Source organism: Lepidochelys kempii, chromosome 28 (assembly GCF_965140265.1).
Source record: "Lepidochelys kempii isolate rLepKem1 chromosome 28, rLepKem1.hap2, whole genome shotgun sequence".
Taxonomy (NCBI): Eukaryota; Metazoa; Chordata; order Testudines; family Cheloniidae; genus Lepidochelys; species Lepidochelys kempii.
In genome coordinates this window covers 6,187,706-6,206,808 of record NC_133283.1, presented here as the reverse complement: position 1 = coordinate 6,206,808, position 19,103 = coordinate 6,187,706, and the positions used below count along the sequence as shown (strand labels likewise).

The 19,103-nt window shown below is 50.7% G+C and overlaps 1 protein-coding gene across 1 annotated transcript in view; it reads left to right on the top strand.

The window, feature by feature from the left end:
- The first annotated feature begins 509 nt into the window (after nucleotides 1-509).
- LOC140904197 (uncharacterized) overlaps nucleotides 510-19,103 on the top strand; it is a 155,352-nt gene continuing 136,758 nt past the window's right edge. The window contains exons 1-3 of the mRNA XM_073326554.1: nucleotides 510-829; nucleotides 8,180-8,237; nucleotides 10,096-10,222. Of these exons, the coding sequence (XP_073182655.1) occupies nucleotides 8,214-8,237; nucleotides 10,096-10,222 (151 nt within the window). The 5' untranslated portion in view covers nucleotides 510-829; nucleotides 8,180-8,213. The remainder of the gene's footprint in view (nucleotides 830-8,179; nucleotides 8,238-10,095; nucleotides 10,223-19,103) is intronic.

Genomic DNA, 19,103 nt, shown 5'->3' with positions numbered 1-19,103 from the left:
CGTCACAGCGACAGCCCATAACTCTCCCCCTCACAGCGTCACCCCAGAACTGTCTCCTCACAGCCCCTCCCTTCACAGTGACACCCCCATAGCCCTCCCCTCCACTGCCCACCCCTTCATAGAGACACCCCATAACTCTCCCCCTCACAGCCCCTCCCCTCACACTGACACCCCCATGGACCCTCCTCCCAACAGCCCCTCCCCCTCACAGAGACACCCCATAACCCTCCCCTTCACAGCCCCTCCCCTTCACAGCGTCACCCCAGAACTGTCTCCTCACAGCCCCTCCCTTCACAGTGACACCCCCATAGCCCTCCCCTCCACAGCCCACCCCTTCATAGAGACACCCCATAACTCTCCCCCTCACAGCCCCTCCCCTCACACTGACACCCCCATGGACCCTCCTCCCAACAGCCCCTCCCCCTCACAGAGACACCCCATAACCCTCCCCCTCACAGCCCCTCCCTTCACAGTGACACCCCCACCGCCCTCCGCTGCCCAGCCCCACCCCCCCAGCGAGTCTCCAGTGCGGCGGCCCCGGCGCTGGCGGGGGCGGAGAACGGGGCTCGGTCCCGTCCACACGGAGCGCGGCTGCCGCCCGGGGTGGAGTCGCGGGGCTCTGCCCAGGAAGGGGCTGGAGCAGCCGGCGCTGGCAGGAACCAGCCAGGGCGGAAGCCGGGGAAACAAAGAACAGAAACGCGGGGGCAGCTCCCGGGCTGTGCAGTGCAAGGCGCTGCTCCTGCGGGGGGGAGCCATTAACCCCTCCCTGCCCAGCCGGGGGGGGGGGGCTTTCTCCAGCGGGGACCAGCCCCTGAGCCAGAGGCTGCAGGTGAGTGAGAGGGACCGGGGGGAAGTGTCTCTCTTTGCAAAGAGCTGGGGGGGGTCCCCAGACCTCACAGCCCCCGGGGGTCCAGCTCCGGTCAGGAGCGAAGCGGAGGGAGGTGGCAGGAAGGGAAGGGATGACAAATAGGCCCGAGGTGGTGGAGGGACCAGTGCTGCTGATTGGAGAGGGAGGGGACCCCTCTCACTGGACCAGCTTCTTTTGGGGGGAGAGACAAGCTGGACACAGAGCTGGGCTTCAGGCCTGGGTGTGTATGGACCATTCCTAGGCAAGCCCTTCGCGCCCCCATTTAGTGGGGAGATAAAATCCCTTCAGATCCGGGGGGGCTTTTTCTCTCCTATTCGGGGTCGGCAGCGTGTCCGCACAGGGACGCCCGCGGTACAAATGTTGAGGCTCGGGGGGGGGGGGGGCACTCACGCGCGGCTTCCCCGCAAGTGGCTCTCCATCCCTGAGACCCCTGTGACATTGGGGGGGCCCCCACATCTGACCAGCTCCTGCCAGCAATGGGGGACCCCTGCAGCATCCCAGCCGCCATGGGTGCTGGGGGGGCCTCTCCCAGCCTGCAGGGTGGCGGCCCCCCACCCCAGTCCCCAGCCCCACAGGGTGGTGGGTCCCCTCAGCTCCCAGCCATTGCAGGTGGGGGGGACGGGACAGGTCGCAGCTTGAGTGAATTTTTGTTAATTGCTTGTGACCTGGTCATGACGTTTACTAAAAATATTCATGACAAAATCCTAGCCTTAATAATGGTACTAATGCTTCCCTGTCTTCTCTGGCAATGCCTCGCCTGATGCATCCTACGGCTGCATTCGCCTTTTTCCTGCCTGCCTCACATTGGTGGCTCATAGTCACCCTGTGATCAACCCGTACAATCAGGTCTTTCTCCTCCTCTGTTGCTTCCCTCTGAAACGTCCCCAGCTTATAACAAAAAGCTCTTGTTGTTAGTCCCTACGTGCATGACCTTGCACTTTTCACTATTAAATTTCATCTCATTTCAGTTTTCAAGGTCATCCAGGTCTTCCTGCATGATATTCCAGTCCTCCTCTGTCTTGGCAATCTCCCAGCTTTGTGTCATCCGCAAGTTCTGTTAACGCACTCCCACTTTTTGTGCCAAGGTCATAGGCTCTGACTCCGTGGATGCTCTGGGGCTGGCCAGCCCCCCACCCCCACCCCCACCCCCCCATCAGCTGGGGCAGGAAGAGGCAGGTGAAGTGGGGCCTTGTGGGAAGGGGTGGAGTGGGGCCTGGGCCTGGGATGGAGCAAGAGTCGAGCACCCCACCGGGAACTCAGAAAGTTGGCACTTCTGGCCAAGGTCATTAATAAAAATGTTAAATAAGACGGGTCCCAAGACCGATTCCCTGAGGAACTCCACCAGTAACCTCCCTCCGGCCTGACAACTCACCGTTCACTGTGACCCCTTGTAATCTCCCCTTTAAGCAGGTCCTTATCCACCTTTCAATGCTCATATTAATCCACATCTCCAATTCAACGAATACTTTCCCATGTGGAACTGCAGCAAATGCCTTCTGATATCCAGGTAGATTAGTTCAACTGCATTTCCTTTGTCTAAAAGATCAGTTATCTTCTCCAAGAAGGAGATCAGTTTGGTCTGGCACGATCGATCTTTCGTAAAACCATGTTGTATTTTATCCCAATTACCACTTACCATGTTGTATTTTATCCCACTTACTCTATGTCCTTATCTACTTTCTCTCTCAAAATTTGTTCCAAGGCCTTGCATACAGTTGAGGTCAAACTCACAGGCCTGAAGTGTCCTGGATCACTTTCCCTCCCCCTCACCCCTTTCTTTAAAATAGGGGCTATATTAGCAATTCTCCAGTCATAGGATACAACCCTCAAGTTTACAGTCCTGGTGAGAGGGGTCGGATCTGTTCTGTAGTAAAGTGACCAAGCATTTTCCCAGCCTAGAATCATAGAAATGTAGGGCTGGCATGAGCCTCGAGAGGTCATCTAGTCCAGCCCCCAGCCCTGAGGCAGGATCAAGGAAACCTAGACCATCCCTGCATGCGTGTGTCCAACCTGCTCTTAAAAACCTCCAGTGGTGAGGATTTCACGGCCTCCCTTGGTAACCTGTTCCAGTACTGAAGTAGCCTTTTTTGCAACAGTCATATGTTCGACTTAGATTTAATTTGTGATCCACAAATTAACCCCCAGAGCCTTTTCAGCCTTAGTTGTGCGTTTGTAGCAGTTTCCACTTCTCTTTACTGCATTGCATCATGTTGATTTCAGACCCGTTTTCCAATGTGTCAGCATCATTTTCCACTCTAATCCTGTCTCCCAAAGAACTCCCAACCCCTCCCAGCTTGGTGTTAGCCCCAATTTTTATAAGCATCCGGTCCATTGTCCAAGTCATTCATGAAAATTTTCAATGGTACCAGACCCAGCACTGGCCTGTGTGGAGCCCCACTAGATTTGATCTCCTGGTTTGACAGTGAACCATCAATAATTACTCTGTGAGTATGGTCTTCCAACAAATGGTGCACCCACCTGAACATAAGAACGGCCATACTGGGTCAGATCAATGGTCCATCTAGCCCAATATCCTGTCTTCCGACAGTGGCCAGTGCCAGGTGCCCCAGAGGGAATGAACAGAACAGGGAATCATCCAGTGATCCATCCCCTGTCGCTCGTTCCCAGCCTCTGGCAAACAGAGGCTAGGGACACCATCCCTGTCCACCTTGGCTAATAGCCATTGCTGGACCATCCTCCATGAATTTATTTAGTTCTTTTTTGAACCCTGTTATGGTCTTGGTCTTCACACCATCCTCTGGCAAGGAGTTCCACAGGTTGACTGTGCCTTGTGTGAAGAAATACTTCTTATCTTATCTATCTTATCGTTGTTTCATTCTAGACCACATTTTCCTAGTATACTTATTAGAATGTCATGTGGGACTCTATCAAAAGACTTTACTAAAATCAAGATATATCACATCTGCAGCTTCCCTCTCATCCATGAGATCAATCACCCTGTCAGAGAAGGAAAAATGGTTGCTTTGGCATGATTTGTTCTTGACAAATACATGCTGATTATAGAAAAGGAGTACTTGTGAGTCTCTAAGGTGCCACAAATACTCCTTTTCTTTTTGTGGATACAGACTAACACGGCTGCTACTCTGAAACCTGTCATTATGCTGATTATAATTTGTTATCCGACTGTCATTTAAGTGCTTACAAATTGATTTGTTCCAGTATCATTCCAGGTATTGAAGTAAGGCTTGATGATCTTTATTTCTACACGGCCTCTTTCTCCCCTTTTTGGAGATAGATACATAGGTCCTTTGGGACCTCACCTGTCCTCCATAAGTTCTTGAAGATAATTGCTCATGGTTTTGAGATTGCTTCAGCTAGTTCCTTAAATACCCTAGGATGAATTTCATCAGGCCCTGCTGGCTTCAAATACATCTAACTTCCCTAAATATTTTTAAATCAGTTCTTTCTCTATTCTGGTTTCTGTTCCCTCTCCCTCATTGTTTATAATTGTTTAAAGTATCTGGTTACAATTCATCTTTTTAGTGAAGGCTAAACAATTGGCATTAAACACCTCAGTCTCCTTGATGCCCTCTATTATTCGCTCTCCTTCCCTACTAAGTAGAGGACCTGAACTTTCTTACACTGTTCTCTTGCTCTGAGAACCCTTATCTTATTGCCTTTTATGTCCCTTTCTAGTGGTATGTCTACACGCGAACTGTTAGAGGATATTGTGAAGCCCAAGACTATAACAGGGTTAAAAAAAGAACTAGATAAATTCATGGAGGATCGGTCCATCAATGGCTATTAGCCGGGATGGGCAGGGAAGGTATCCCTAGCCTCTGTTTGCCAGAAGCTGGGAATGAGCGACAGGGGATGGGTCACTGGATGATTCCCTGTTCTGTTCACCCGACACTGGGCTAGATGGACCTTTGGTCTGACCCAGTCTGGCCATTCTTATGTTCTTAAGTTATGGTGACATTGCGACACCCTGACAGCAGCACGGCTATAATGTTTCAGTGAAGACGCTATCTATGATGATGGGAGGGATTCTTCCATTGGCATAGGCACCGAATCTGTGGGTGCTCGGGGCACCCATGAAAAAAAATTAACGGGTGCTTAGCACTCATGGGCAGTCCCACTGCCTCCCACCCGCCGGCGGCCCCGCCCATCAGCTCCTCCCCCTCCCTCCCAGCATCTCCCGCCTGCCTCAGGTCAGCTGTTCTGCAGCATGCAGGAGGCACTGGGAGGGAGGAGGGAGAGCGGGGCATGGGGTATGCTCGGGGGAGGGAGTGGAACTGGGTGGGGAAGAGGCGGGGTGGGGATGGGAAGATGCAGGGCAGGGGTGGGGGGTTGGGGGAAGAGGTGGGGTGAGGTCAGGGCCTGAGGCTGAGTGGGGGTTGAGCACTCCTGGGGAAAGCTGGAAGCCGGCACCTGCAAGCATTGGTTCTCCACCTCCCTGAGAGGGGGTAGCTAGGTCGATGGGGAAAATTCTGGGTGTAACTCTTTCTGATTTTGTCCCTGCCTGCTTCTGCTTTTCATTTCTTCATGGATCTACATAGGCCTCTCACTATTCTGCCTATCTTTCCTTCACATCAGGATAGTTTGCTGTTGCTAGGGTTGCCAACTCTCCCAGTTTGGCCGGGAGCCTCCCAGTATCGGGCTTTATCTCCCAGAGGCTACTGAAGCCAATGTGGGACATTTTAAGCTGATAAAAGTCCAGCCGGGCTAAGGCAGGCTCCCTACCTGCCCTGGCTCCACGCCGCTCCCGGAAGCGGCCAGCATGTCCACCAGCAGCTCCTAGGAGGAGGCACGGCCAGGGGGTCTCTGCGCGCTGACCCAGCTCCGAGTGCCGACTCCGCAGCTCCCATTGGCCAGGAACAGGCAACCAGTGGGGCCAGTGCTTGCAGGCAGGGGAAGTGCGCAGAGCTGCCTGTGAGCCTAGGAGCCGCTGCCGGACATGCCGCCACTTTCGGGAGCTGCCTGAGGTAAGCGCCACCAGGCCAGAGCCTGCACCCAGAACTCCCTCCTGCACCCCCACCCCCTGCCCTAGCCCCCTCATGCACCCAAACTCCCTCCCAGAGCCCACACCCTGAACCCCCTCCTGCACCCCAACCCACTGCCCCAGGTTCAGCCCGGAGCTCTCTGCCACACTCCAAACCACCCCCCAGCCCAGAGCCCGCACCCCAGTGCCCTGCCTCAGCCCGGTGAAAGTGAGTTAAGGGTGGGGGAGAGCGAGCGACTGGGGTGGGTGGGTGGGAGGGTGTCTTGGATAAGGGGCAGGGCGTGGCCTTGGGGAAAGGGGCGGGGAAAGAGCGTTTGGGTTTGTGTGATTAGACAGTCAGCAACCCTAGCTGTTGCTCCTTGAATATTTTCTCTTTGAGGAACTGTCGCCTCTCCGAAACACCTTTTTCCCTCCGATTTTCTACACATGGGGCCTTACCTACCAGATCTCTCTGTGCGTTGAACTCTGCTTTTTGGAAGTCCATTGGCCTTATTCTCCTGCTTTCACTCACGTCCTTTCCTTACAGTCATGACGTCTACCATTTCATGATCACTTTCACCCAAATTGCCTTCCACCTTCAGATTCCTGCCTCAGGCAGACCAAAGTCACCCTCCATGTTGGTCAATTTCGCCATCATAGGATTTTAAAAATTGTCAATGTCATGATTTCAGATATTTAAATCTGAAGTGTCACGGTGGTGTAACTGTCAGGGTCCTGACCCCAAAAGAGTTGGGGGGGATTACAATGTTATTGTAGGGGGGGTCATGGAATTGCCACCCTGAATTCTACGCTGCTGCTGACGGCGACGCTGCCTTCAGAGCTGGGTGGCCAGAGAGCTGCTGGCCGGGAGCCCGGCTCTGAAGGCAGCTGCCAGCCGCAGCGCACAAGTAAGGACGGCGTGGGATGGTTTTGCCACCCCTCGTTCCGCCCTGCTGCCCTCAGAACTGGGCCTTCTCTGGCTCAGCAGCTGCCACTCTCCGGCCGCCCAGCTCTGAAGGCAGCGCAGAAATAAGGGTGGCAATCCCGCGACCCCCCTACAATAACCTTGTGACTCCCCACATTTGAGAAATGCTGGTGAAATCTGTATAGTATAGGGTAAAAGCTCACAAAAGCCTAGATTTCATGGGGGAGACCAGATGTCACGGTCTGTGATGTGTTTTTCACGGCCATGAATTTGGTAGGCCCCTATTCATAACCAATTTCCCCTTGCTCGACAGAATCCAGTCAAAAGTAGCTGTCCCCCTTGTTACGACTTCCATCTTCTGAAACAAATTTGTCACCAGTACATTCCACAGACTCATTGAACATTTTGTTTGTTCATATTACGTTTCCCAACAGATGTTTGGGTAATTAATTCCCCCCTCCCCCATTTCTACGTGTGTTTTGGATATTTCTGTTGTTTGTGTGGCAGAATCTAGAACGTCTGTCTTCGGGGAAAGAACCTGGGGGAAATCGTGCTATGAAATCATAGAATCATAGAAGATCGTAGTTGGAAGGGACCTCAAGAGGTCATCTAGTCTCACCCCCTGCTCAAAGCAGAACCAACACCAACTAAATCATCCCAGCCAGGGCTTTGTCAAGCAGGGCCTTAAAAACCTCTAAGGATGCAGATTCCACTACCTCCCTAGGAAACCCATTCCAGTGCTTCACCACCCTCCTAGAGAAATAGTGTTTCCTAATATCCAACCTAGACTTCCCCCACTGCAACTTGACACCATGACTCCTTGTTCTGTCATCTGCCACCACTGAGAACAGCCAAGCTCCATCCTCTTTGGGATCCCCCTTCAGGTAGTTGAAAGCTGCTATCCAATCCCCCCTCATTCTTCTCTTCTGCAGACTAAACAATCCCAGTTCCCTCAGCCTCTCCTCATAAGTCATGTGCCCCAGCTCCCTAATCATTTTTGTTGCCCTTCGCTGGACTCTCTCCAATTTGTCCACAATCCCTTCTGTAGTGGGGGGACCAAAACTGGATGCAATGCTCCAGGTGTATCTTCACCAGTGCCGAATAGAGGGGAATATTCACGTCCCTCGATCTGCTGGCAATGCCCCTACTTATACATCCCAAAATGCCATTGGCCTTCTTGGCAACAAGGGCACCCTGCTGACTCATATCCAGCTTCTCGTCCACTGTAAACCCTAGGTCCTTTTCTGCAGAACTGCTGCCGAGCCGTTTGGTCCCTCGTCCGTAGCGGTGCCTGGGATTCTTCCGTCCTAAGTGCAGGACTCTCCCCTTGTCCTTGTTGAACCTCATGAGATTGAACTAAATGAACTAAAGCCTGTTCTGAAATCTCTCCAGTTGCCCTTATTGCCCGGGCAGGCTGCAGAATAACATCCATGTTTTCTTTCAGTTCATCCCAGCCTCCCGTGGGACAGGGGAGAGAAATGGCTGCCGTGGAGCCAGTTCAGGTAGGGATTATGGGGGAGTTGCTGGTGGGTCCCTGCTGGAGGGAGAGGGGCAGCAACCAGCTCGGAGGTGGGAGCTTCTGCGGGTTTGGTCCGGAGGTGGGAGAGAGGGGGAGGGGGGACAGGGTGTGGCAAATCTTCTGGGACTTGGGGGTCTAGATTCGAGGGGCATTGAGGGAGGAAATGGCACTATCATGGAACAGGAGGCAAAGCTCCTGGGCAGGGCTAGGAACCTGTGTGACAATCCCATGCTGGAGCATGACCCTGCTAGTCAGAGGTTGCTATGACATATGAAGGGGGCACCCACCAGTGCGGCCTGGGGGAGATGCCACCCACCCCCCCACATAGCCAGCTGCTGGAATTGGGGGAAGTGTTGGGATTCCTACTGGGGGCTGTCCCTTCCCATGGCTGGGGGCCTCCATCTCCTGTATATCAGGCTCTGGCTATTAGGGGAGTGATGGATGTGAGGACCCCTGCCCCCTCTCTCTGCTGGGAGGGGTGAGGGTCTCTCTCTTTCTCCCCTCACCCCAATGCCTACTGGGTGCTCTGAGCGAGGTGGGGGTGAGTGAGTGTGACGGGTTCCCCCCCGGGGGTGCCACTGAGCTCCCCTGACCCACCTGGGCTGGGCTCCCTTTTACACTGTACTGCTGAGACACGCTGCAAAGCCTGCTCAGGGCTGAACTTTCACCAGCATACACACAGGTAAGGACGCACCCCGGTGCAGTTACGTGCAGGCAGGCTTTCTCCCCACCTCACCACGCCACCCTCACTTCCGCGCTGCTGCCTTCAGAGCTGGGCGGCCAGAGAGGGCCCAGTTCTGAGGGCAGCAGGGCGGAACAAGGGGTGGCAAAACCATCCCACGCCGTCCTTACTTGTGCGCCGCGGCTGGCAGCTGCCTTCAGAGCCGGGCTCCCAGCCAGCAGCTCTCTGGCCACCCAGCTCTGAAGGCAGCATCGCCGTCAGCAGCAGCGTAGAAGTCAGGGTGGCAATTCCATGACCCCCCTACAATAACATTGTGACCCCCCCCCCCAACTCTTTTGGGGTCAGGACCCTGACAGTTACACCACCGTGACACTTCAGATTTAAATATCTGAAATCATGACACTGACGATTTTTAAAATCCTATGACGGCGAAATTGACCAAAACGGACGGCGACTTTGGTCGGGCCCTAGGCAGGAATCTGAAGGTGGAAGGCAATTTGGGTGAAAGTGATCATGAAATGGTAGACGTCATGACTGTAAGGAAAGGACGTGAGTGAAAGCAGGAGAATAAGGCCAATGGACTTCCAAAAAGCAGAGTTCAACGCACAGAGAGTTCTGGTAGGTAAGGCCCCATGTGTAGAAAATCGGAGGGAAAAAGGTGTTTCGGAGAGGCGACAGTTCCTCAAAGAGAAAATATTCAAGGAGCAACAGCTAGGAATGCTGACTGTCTAATCACACAAACCCAAACGCTCTTTCCCCGCCCCTTTCCCCAGGGCCATGCCCTGCCCCTTATCCAAGACACCCTCCCACCCACCCACCCCAGTCGCTCGCTCTCCCCCACCCTTAACTCACTTTCACCAGGCTGAGGCAGGGCACTGGGGTGTGGGCTCTGGGCCGGGGGGTGGGGCCGAGGGGCTTGGAGTGTGGGAGAGGGCTCCGGGCTGAGCCTGGGACAGGGGCTTGCATAAAATGCATCATAACTATGATATAATTATATCATACTAATATCCCTATGAAGAATATGGGGTGCAGGGTTACAGTGGGATTCTGCTGCCTGCCTGTCTCCCTGAGCTCCCGTGTGATTGACCTTCCTCCCCGGTGAGTCATGGGGTTGTCAGTGGGGCAGCAGGTTCTGAGTGTTGGACTCTTGCTCTTTCAGGGGCCGGTGACCTTCAAGGAGGTGGCCGTGTATTTCACCAGGGAAGAGTGGGCTCTGCTGGACCCCGCTCAGAGAGCCCTCTACAGAGACGTCATGCAGGAGAACTATGAGAATGTGACCTCGCTGGGTAAGGGTTCCCGTCCCCTCGGTTCTTAGAAGGGGGCAATGAAGAGCTAAGTTTCACCCCACCCCTACAATGCAACCTTAACTCTGCCCTGTTTCAGCATCACCCCGACATGCCAGGGACAGTCACCCCAGCGCTGTGCCCTGCCCTGCCCCAGAACACTCTGGGAACAGAGCCCAGGAGCGGAATAGCACTGAGTCCAACGTCTTCTCTTTGCTGAGGGAAAACTTGGATTCACGTCTGGCATAAAGAACAGAAGCTGCCTGCATCTGGCCAACACTCAAACACCGAGCCACGCAAACCATCTGGGATGTATAAAATGTTACCACCCCAGGACCCTTGGGCTGAGAATTCCTTCTGGGACATCACCTTCACTGAGCCTGGAGATCACTAGCATGTACGTCACCAGGCTGCTGCTGCTCCCTGTGGCAAGAACTCCCCCTTGTGCACCCTCACTGTCACAACCTACCACACTGAGCACTGAAATGGGGCAGACTCAGTCCCTCAGGGGTCACATGCACCTCTCTGCATATCGCAGTCAGAGCTCTGCCAAGCTGCTCCAACTAATCCCTCCACCGTCCGATTACAGCTACAGCTGACCCAGTGCACACAGCTGGAGGGCATGCAGAGAAATGCTGGTATTCCAGTCTGTGGAAAACACAAACCACAGCATGTTCTCTTAGTCCTTCCTCATAGCTATTATAGTTTCAAAGACTTTAAGGCCAGGAGGGACTATCAGGCCACTAGTTTTACATCCTGCATAACACAGGCCATAGAAATTCATCCAGTTACTGCAGTACGGAGATGAGTATCTTGTGTTGGACTAAGTCATCTTCCCAAAAGGCATCCAGTCTTGATGTGAAGACTTCAATAGATGGAAAGTTGGCCACTTCCATTGATAGTTTTAGTCTTTGCGCCACCCTTCCAGATCTATTTCCAGGGGATATTGCCAGCTCCAGAGCTAGGGGGCAAGGACAAAATTAAAAGCGCTTTGTAGGGGTGGTAGGTACATAAACTCTTCATTTCAGTCCTTCATTTCCTCATTTTAAGTTTAGCTACCATCCACGTGCTGGAAGGGCATGAGGCAGCACTGGGCCACCATAACTTTGCTTTAATGTCATTTGTGGGCATTGGTTTTTAATGGACTTTTTTTGCTGTATAACTGTCTGTACACTCGAGCTTTGATGGCATCACTGTGTCCGGTAGGGATGTGATTTTTTTTTTTTCACACAACTAACTGACCAGAGCAACGTTGGCAAAACTCTTCAGTAGCAAGCAGGCCAAACTCTACATGTGAATGTTAGAACAGTTCAAAATATTGCTCTTAGCTCAGAAATGTTTGGTATCAGGGCAAAGCTTCCAAGAATGCAGGATGCAAGAAAAATCCGCAACACGCACTGTATGAAAGTTAACAGTGGTAGGGTTCAAGTCCAGTGGCCACAGCCTGTCCTCCTGAGGCAACCAATTACTGTGAGAGCAGACTGTTGAGACTCTCGTTACCCGCAAAAAATTAGGGCAACCCGCCTATACCCTATCGAGGGCTCAAGGCATGACCCGGTCAATTTAGGTACTCCCACCCTTTCCCTACTGAGGGCTCAAGGCCATAGTGATGGGGGAGTCGATCAGTAGAAATACAGTAACATAAGAACGGCTAGACTGGGTCAGACCAAAGGTCCATCTAGCCCAGTATCCAGTCTTGCGATAATGGCAAGCACCTACCTTTACCCATGGGGCTCAGGGAAAACCTGGTCAATTTAAGTACCCATGGGGTTTGGGGCTCTACGGGTCTGCAGGACCTTTTTCCCGTGAAAGAGCCTTAGACAATTATGCTCTAAACATCTATTTATTAGCAACACACACAGAATCAATACCCCTGGAGTGCTGCCTGGAACTGGGATACAGCTGAGCCCTCTGTCACACCAATCTGGGTTCCCTCTTGCCCTGTGAGCTTGTGACAAACTGCAAAGCCCTCCAAGCTTGCACTTACACCAATATCCACAGGCAGGGACCACCTGTGTTCACTGAATGCTCTGTCAGCCACCGCACGAACCAACCGTCGAGAGGCTCCAGCTAAAATATACTCAGCTCCCCAGCCTAGGACCCCGGAGCTATACTGTCCTGCCCTGGTCAAAAACCTGACCAGTGTGAATTTATTACCCAGTCCTCCACTTCTACAAAGGAAAGTGGATGTGCACCAGCTCTTTTTCCTGAGCTGAGATTTTTCCCTTTGCACTTCAAACAACACACAGTGTTTTAGGTAAAATATACAATACATTTATTAACTACAGAAAGGTAGATTTTAAGTGATTATAAGTGATAGCAAACAGATCAAAGTAGGTTACTTAGCAAAACACAAGCGAAGCCTAATAGACAACACAGGATTTGAATCAAACGGTGTCTCACCCTGTTAGATAGTACAAGGAGTTCATCAAGCTTCCATACACAGGCTAGAAAGCCCTTTAGCCTGAGACCAGCACTTTGTGTCCATTTATTCTTTTGTGTAGAGACTGTCCAGTTTGGCCAATGTACGTGGCAGATATATCCCCTTATGTGCCAGCAATGCCCCTCTGCCATGTACATTGGCCAAACCGGATAGTCTCTACGCAAAAGAATAAATGCACACAAATCTGACATAAGGAATTATAACATTCAAAAACTGGTAGGAGAGCACTTCAATCTCCCTGTACACTCAATAACAGACTTAAAAGTGGCAATTCTTCAATAAAAAAAACTTCAAAAACAGACTCCCACGAGAAACTGCAGAACTGGAATTAATTTGCAAACTGGACACCATCAAATTAGGCCTGAATAAAGACTGGGAGTAGATGGTACAAAAACAAATTTCCCCTTGCTGATACTCACACCTTCTTGTTAACTGTTTGAAATGGGCCACCTTGATTACATTGGCCTCATTAGCACTAGAAAGGTGATTGCCACTCCTTCTTGTCAACTGTTGAGAATAGCCCACTTCCACCTTAATTGAATTGGCTCATTAGCACTGACCCCCCACTTGGTAAGGCAACTCCCATCTTTTCATATGCTGTGTATTTATACCTCTCTACTGTATTTTCCACTCCATGCATCTGATGAAGTGGGTTTTAGCCCACGAAAGCTTATGCCCAAATAAATTTAGTCTCTAAGGTGCCATAAGGAGTCCTCCTTGTTTTTGGAGATTAGTCAGAAGACCATTAGAACCATAATATGAGCCCCAGGCAGGTGCAAGAAGATGTTATAAGAGGGAAATGATTTTTTGTAACCGGCTGCTTTGAGGGGGGCTGTCTCTCTGGAACCTCTTGATGCAATCAACCCCTTTTTTTGGACCAATAACCCTGCCCCCCACCCCCATGATCTTGGGTATATCTCAAGACTATCGGAGTAATCATGTGAATTTTAGAGAAATTAAAATAGTCGACCTGTAAAGAGAAAGTAATATTGAACCTTAACTCCAGTAGAGCTGGCCTGCCACTGTATTAACTTCCCAGAGGTGGGGAGGGTGTGACAGCCAGGTGAGACCATCTGCTGACAGGAGACCCTGTGAGGTTCCTCTCCAGGAGTCCTGGGGAGAAGGGAGAGCAGGGAGCAGGGGGAAGATGATGGGGAGCTGTTGCTCGTAGGGTGTCGTAAAGCGGGGAGGGCTGAGAGCAGTGGGAGGAAGGAAGAGGGAGGGAGGGAGTCGGGGACAGGTGCATCTGGGAACTGGCAATGGAATGGGTTGGGCTGGGGGAGCAGGAGACTGGGAATGAGGACAATGCGGGCCCAGCAGTGGTGCTGTTGGTAGGGGAGGATTGCGTAGAAGATCTGGGTTACTGGGGAGTGGGGAACGCGGGATTGTGAGGAGGGGGAGAGGGAAGGGGTTGGTGAGGGGTTGCTTTAGGGAGCAGGGAGGGTCTGGTGGAGTTGGGAAGGGACAGATGCACGAGGGCAGGGATTTGGGGCAAGCTACTGAGGCTGCCTTTGCCAAACTCTAATGCCCTCTCCCTAGGCACAGCTCAGAACCCGCCCTCCATCCTCATCCTCTTTGGCCTGTCAGCCTCCTTTGGCACCTCTGACCATTGAAATGTTGTTGTCTCTTGTCTCCTCCCGGTCCCCCTCCTACCTGTCTAAACTCTCCTTCAGTGTGCCCTTAGGAGCACCCCTCATACCAGGCTACCAGGCTCTGTCTGTTGTCAGATATTGGCTGATTGTGTGTTCTGTCTGTGAGCCATCCCAGCTCTGTGCAATGAACTGCACAGTGACCACAGACCCGGTTTGTAGCGAAGGCGTTCAGCCAGGTTTATTGTCAACGAAGCATGGTACCAGTATCCCGCAGACTCTACCGGACCATTAATACATGTATCCCCGTAACAATGGACCAGCTCAGTGAACGGTGGGACTTTCTGTTCCTCCTTAGGCTAGACAGAGATACTCCCTTTGAGCTTTCATTTCATAGAATCATAGAATCATAGAATATCAGGGTTGGAAGGGACCCCAGAAGGTCATCTAATCCAACCCCCTGCTCAAAGCAGGACCAATTCCCAGTTAAATCATCCCAGCCAGGGCTTTGTCAAGCCTGACCTTAAAAACCTCTAAGGAAGGAGATTCTACCACCTCCCTAGGTAACGCATTCCAGTGTTTCACCACCCTCTTAGTGAAAAAGTTTTTCCTAATATCCAATCTAAACCTCCCCCACATCATACATCAATACAAACAAGTTACGCATTGCCCCTCTGACGTGGTTAGCTACCACCCCGTACCTGGTACATGTTGGGTCAATCAAAGCATCTCCATCCGTCACACTGTTACCCCGACCTTATCTGTAGGAGCGGTCACTCACTACCTTCGGGGAATGTGTTCGCTTCAGTGTCCTGTGCCTAGCACTGGTCAGGAATGTGTGAGTTTTTGCAATACCAGCCCTGTTCTCAGGGCCGCCCTTAGGATTTATGGGGCGCAATGCATTATTATTAAACTGGTGCCCCTATTCCTGATGGTAACCCGGGCTCGCACGCGTATTTTAGATAGGGGGGGTCTTTTGAAGGATTTATTTAAAAAACTATATGGCTGAAGATTCAAGCATTTAAGGCTAAAGATGAATACTCAGCTTGTGCATCTAAATATCTATGCAAGGATTTTTTAGAGATGTGATTTTATAATCTTCACCAACACACTAATGAAATATTTTTAAAGCAAATTTTAAACTAAGGTCCTGTAGACTGACATGTTCTGAGTAAATATTACAGTCATGTACAATTGTTTTGGTCAGTAAATTCAGAAACTGACAGTATATACCTGGGGGTTGGCAAATGCCTGTTAAATGACTTCTTTACCACTTGAATGACTCTTTAACAGTTTCAGTGTTGTGCTAATAGGTCTGGCAGGCTGGAGGCTTTTTCACTTTTAACAGGTTTCAGAGTAGCAGCCATGTTAGTCTGTATTCGCAAAAAGAAAAGGAGGACTTGTTGCACCTTAGAGACTAACCAATTTATTTAAGCATAAGCTTTCGTGAGCTACAGCTCACTTTATCGGATGCACACTGTGGAAAATACAGAAGATGTTTTTATACACACAAACCATGAAAAAATGGGTGTTTATCATTACAAAGGGTTTTCTCTCTCTCCTTACAATGTGTATGATAATCAAGGTGGGCCATTTCCAGCACAAATCCAGGGTTTAACAAGAAGGTCTGAGGAGAGTGATCACTTTAAATAAGCTATTACCAGCAGGAGAGTGGGGTGGGGAGAGAGAAAACCCTTTGTAGTGATAAACACCCATTTTTCCATGGTTTGTGTGTATAAAAACATCTTCTGTATTTTCCACAGTATGCATCCGATGAAGTGGGTTTTAGCTCACGAAAGCTTATGCTCAAATAAATTGGTTAGTCTCTAAGGTGCCACAAATCCTCCTTTTCTTTTCACTTTTAAGTTACTGGATCCCCTCCGGAGGAAGACTCACCAGGCTGCAGCAGCCAGCTGTGGTGGGTGCCTGCAGGGAGGGTCAGAACAGGGATAGGAAGAGGCAAATAGGTGGACACTAAGACCCAGGGGTGCCCCAAATTTTCGGCTGCCCGCAGCCGGCAGCTGCATATGCTGCGTATGCCTAAGGACGGCTCTGCCCCCTGTTCTTGCCAGGTTCTGTGACCATGCAAGCAGGCAGAGCCCGATGTCTGTTCACAGCCTGAGTTTTACTAACTTTGCTTTATATGAGCTACTTTACTTCAGGCCCCAGGCCTCTGATAGAGGGTCTTAGGGTCTTTCTGTACTACACTGTCCTTGGTCCCCTTCTGTTCTTCCTCTACGCCTGATCTCTGGATAATCTCATCCACCAACACAAATACAGCTGGTGACTCTCCGATCTACCTCTCTACTCCCGACCCGGCGCCTTCTGGCCAAACTAAAATCCCCGCCGGTCTCTCTAACCTCTCCTTTGGAATGTCTGTCTGCCAGCTCAAACTCAACAGCTAAAATGGCTAAACCAGAGCCCTTAATAAATCCCCCCAGCCATCCCACCATCTCTTTTTTCTCTTTCGTTGTGGAAAGCATCACTCTCCTGCCTGTCGCTCGGGCCCGTAACTCTGACACAGACCCCTCTCCATGTTCTCATGAAGTGGTGTGGCGAGTCTTCATTTATTCACTCTAGTTTAAGGTTTCGCACGCCCGTCATACATGTTAACGTTTTTGGAAGGTCTCTTTCTATAAGTCTATAATCTATAACTAAACTATTGCTGTATGTAAAGTAAATACGGTTTTTAAAATGTTTAAGAAGCTTCATTTAAAATTAAACTAAAATGCAGAGCCCCCCCCGGACTGGTGGCCAGGACCCGGGCAGTGTGAGTGCCACTGGCAAGCAGCTCGCCTGCCGCCTTTAGCACGTGTACCAGAGGTTGCCTACTCCTGGTCCACATCTTGGATTTTCTTTCTGCTGAATGTTCCTAAACTATGGCCTGTCCTACCCATCCACAGAGCTGAAAATCTTCTTCAGGGCACTCATTATCTCCTGCCTCAGTTACTGCAACATTGGTTTCTCCGACCTTGACCAACGCAGTCTTGCCCTGCTCATATCCATTCAGAAGCAAACACCTACAAAGCTACCGCATATGTGACCTATGAGGAAAGGTTGAAAGAACTGGGCATGTTTAATCTTGAAAAAAGACCTGATAATGGTTCTCAACTATGTTAAAAACTGTTATAAAGGGGGAGAGTGATCAATTGTTCTCCACGTCCACTGGGTTAGGACAAGGAGTAATTGGCTTGATCTGCAGTAAGGGAGGGTTGGGTTGGCTAGTAGGAAAAACTTTCCAACTATAAGAGTCATTAACTCCTGGAATAGGTTACCAAGAAAGGTTCATAGAATATCAGGGTTGGAAGGGACCTCAGGAGGTCATCTAGTCCAACCCCCTGCTCAAAGCAGGACCAATCCCCAACTAAATCATCCCAGCCAGGGCTTTGTCAAGCCAGGCCTTATAAACTTCTAAGAAAGGAGATTCCACCACCTCCCTAGGTAACGCATTCCAGTGCTTCACCACCCTCCTAGTGAAATAGTGTTTCCTAATATCCAATCTAAACCTCCCCCACTGCAACTTGAGAGCATTACTCCTTGTTCTGTCATCTGCTACCACTGAGAACAGCCGAGCTCCGTCCTCTTTGGAACCCCCCTTCAGGTAGTTGAAAGCAGCTATCAAATCCCCCCTCATTCTTCTCTTCCGCAGACTAAACAATCCCCAGTTCCCTCAGCCTCTCCTCGTAAGTCATGTGCCCCAGCCCTCTAATCAGTTTCGTTGCCCTCCTCTGGACTCTCTCCAATTTGTCCACATCCCTTCTGTAGTGGGGGGGGGGGGGGGGGACGAAAACTGGACACAATACTCCAGGTGTGGCCTCACCAGTGCCGAATAGAGGGGAATAATCACTTCTCTCGATCTGCTGGCAACGGTCCTACTAATACATCCCAAAATGCCATTGGCCTTCTTGGCAACAAGGGCACACTGCTGACTCATATCCAGCTTCTCGTCCACTGTAATCCCCAGGTCCTTTTCTGCAGAAATGCTGCCGAGTCAGTCGGTCCCCAGCCTGTAGCGGTGCATGGGATTCTTCCTTCCTAAGTGCAGGAAGAACTCAGGTTCTTGTTTCAGTCCCGCCACTTGAAAAATGTTTCCAGCTGGCTACCAGAAGACAAAAAGCCTCTGTGGAAGGATGCTCCCCTTGCTTTTTCCTCACCTATCTGAGCTTCCTTTGTGTCCCTTCCTGCTTGATGACTCTGTTTACTGCTTAAATCCAAATGAAGCAGGGCACACATTCCTTTGTTTAGGAAAGACCAGTTTGCCAACCTCAGTTTGGGCAGGGCTGTGGCTTTTGGACCGTGTGGTAATAACTTTCCTACAGGGAAATCTGACAACTTCACATATAAAGTTGCCACATACCTTTTATCAGGCCAATAAAAACCAGCAGATTATGAGTTTTCAAAATGATACTTCCCAAGCCGTACTTTGTACAAAGATTTTTACACTAGTGTGTCAGGTCTGAATCCAGGAGTGTGTTAGGTAACAGCCTTCCTGCTAAGAGGGGGAAATCCATATCCTCCTTGCTCTTGGTTTGTTCTGTGTCCATGTCCGGGCAATTGGATCTGCCAGTGTATTCTTAAAAGCTCCATTGATTTTATGGAACCTAAGGAACAGACAGCTTGGCAACACCCATGTCTATGTCTCTTCACCTGCCCTGAGAGCAAACAGCCCTTTTCTAACCACTAGGGAGCAATGCAGCACATAGGGGGAAATGAGGCACAAGCAGGATTCATAAAAATATTACAAAAAATCCCCACTTTGTCACAACCCCATTAAACTAAACCACGTTATTCCGACAGTAAACACCCCAATATCCCCGTGTTCATCAATATTACAGAGCTGCACCATCTCATT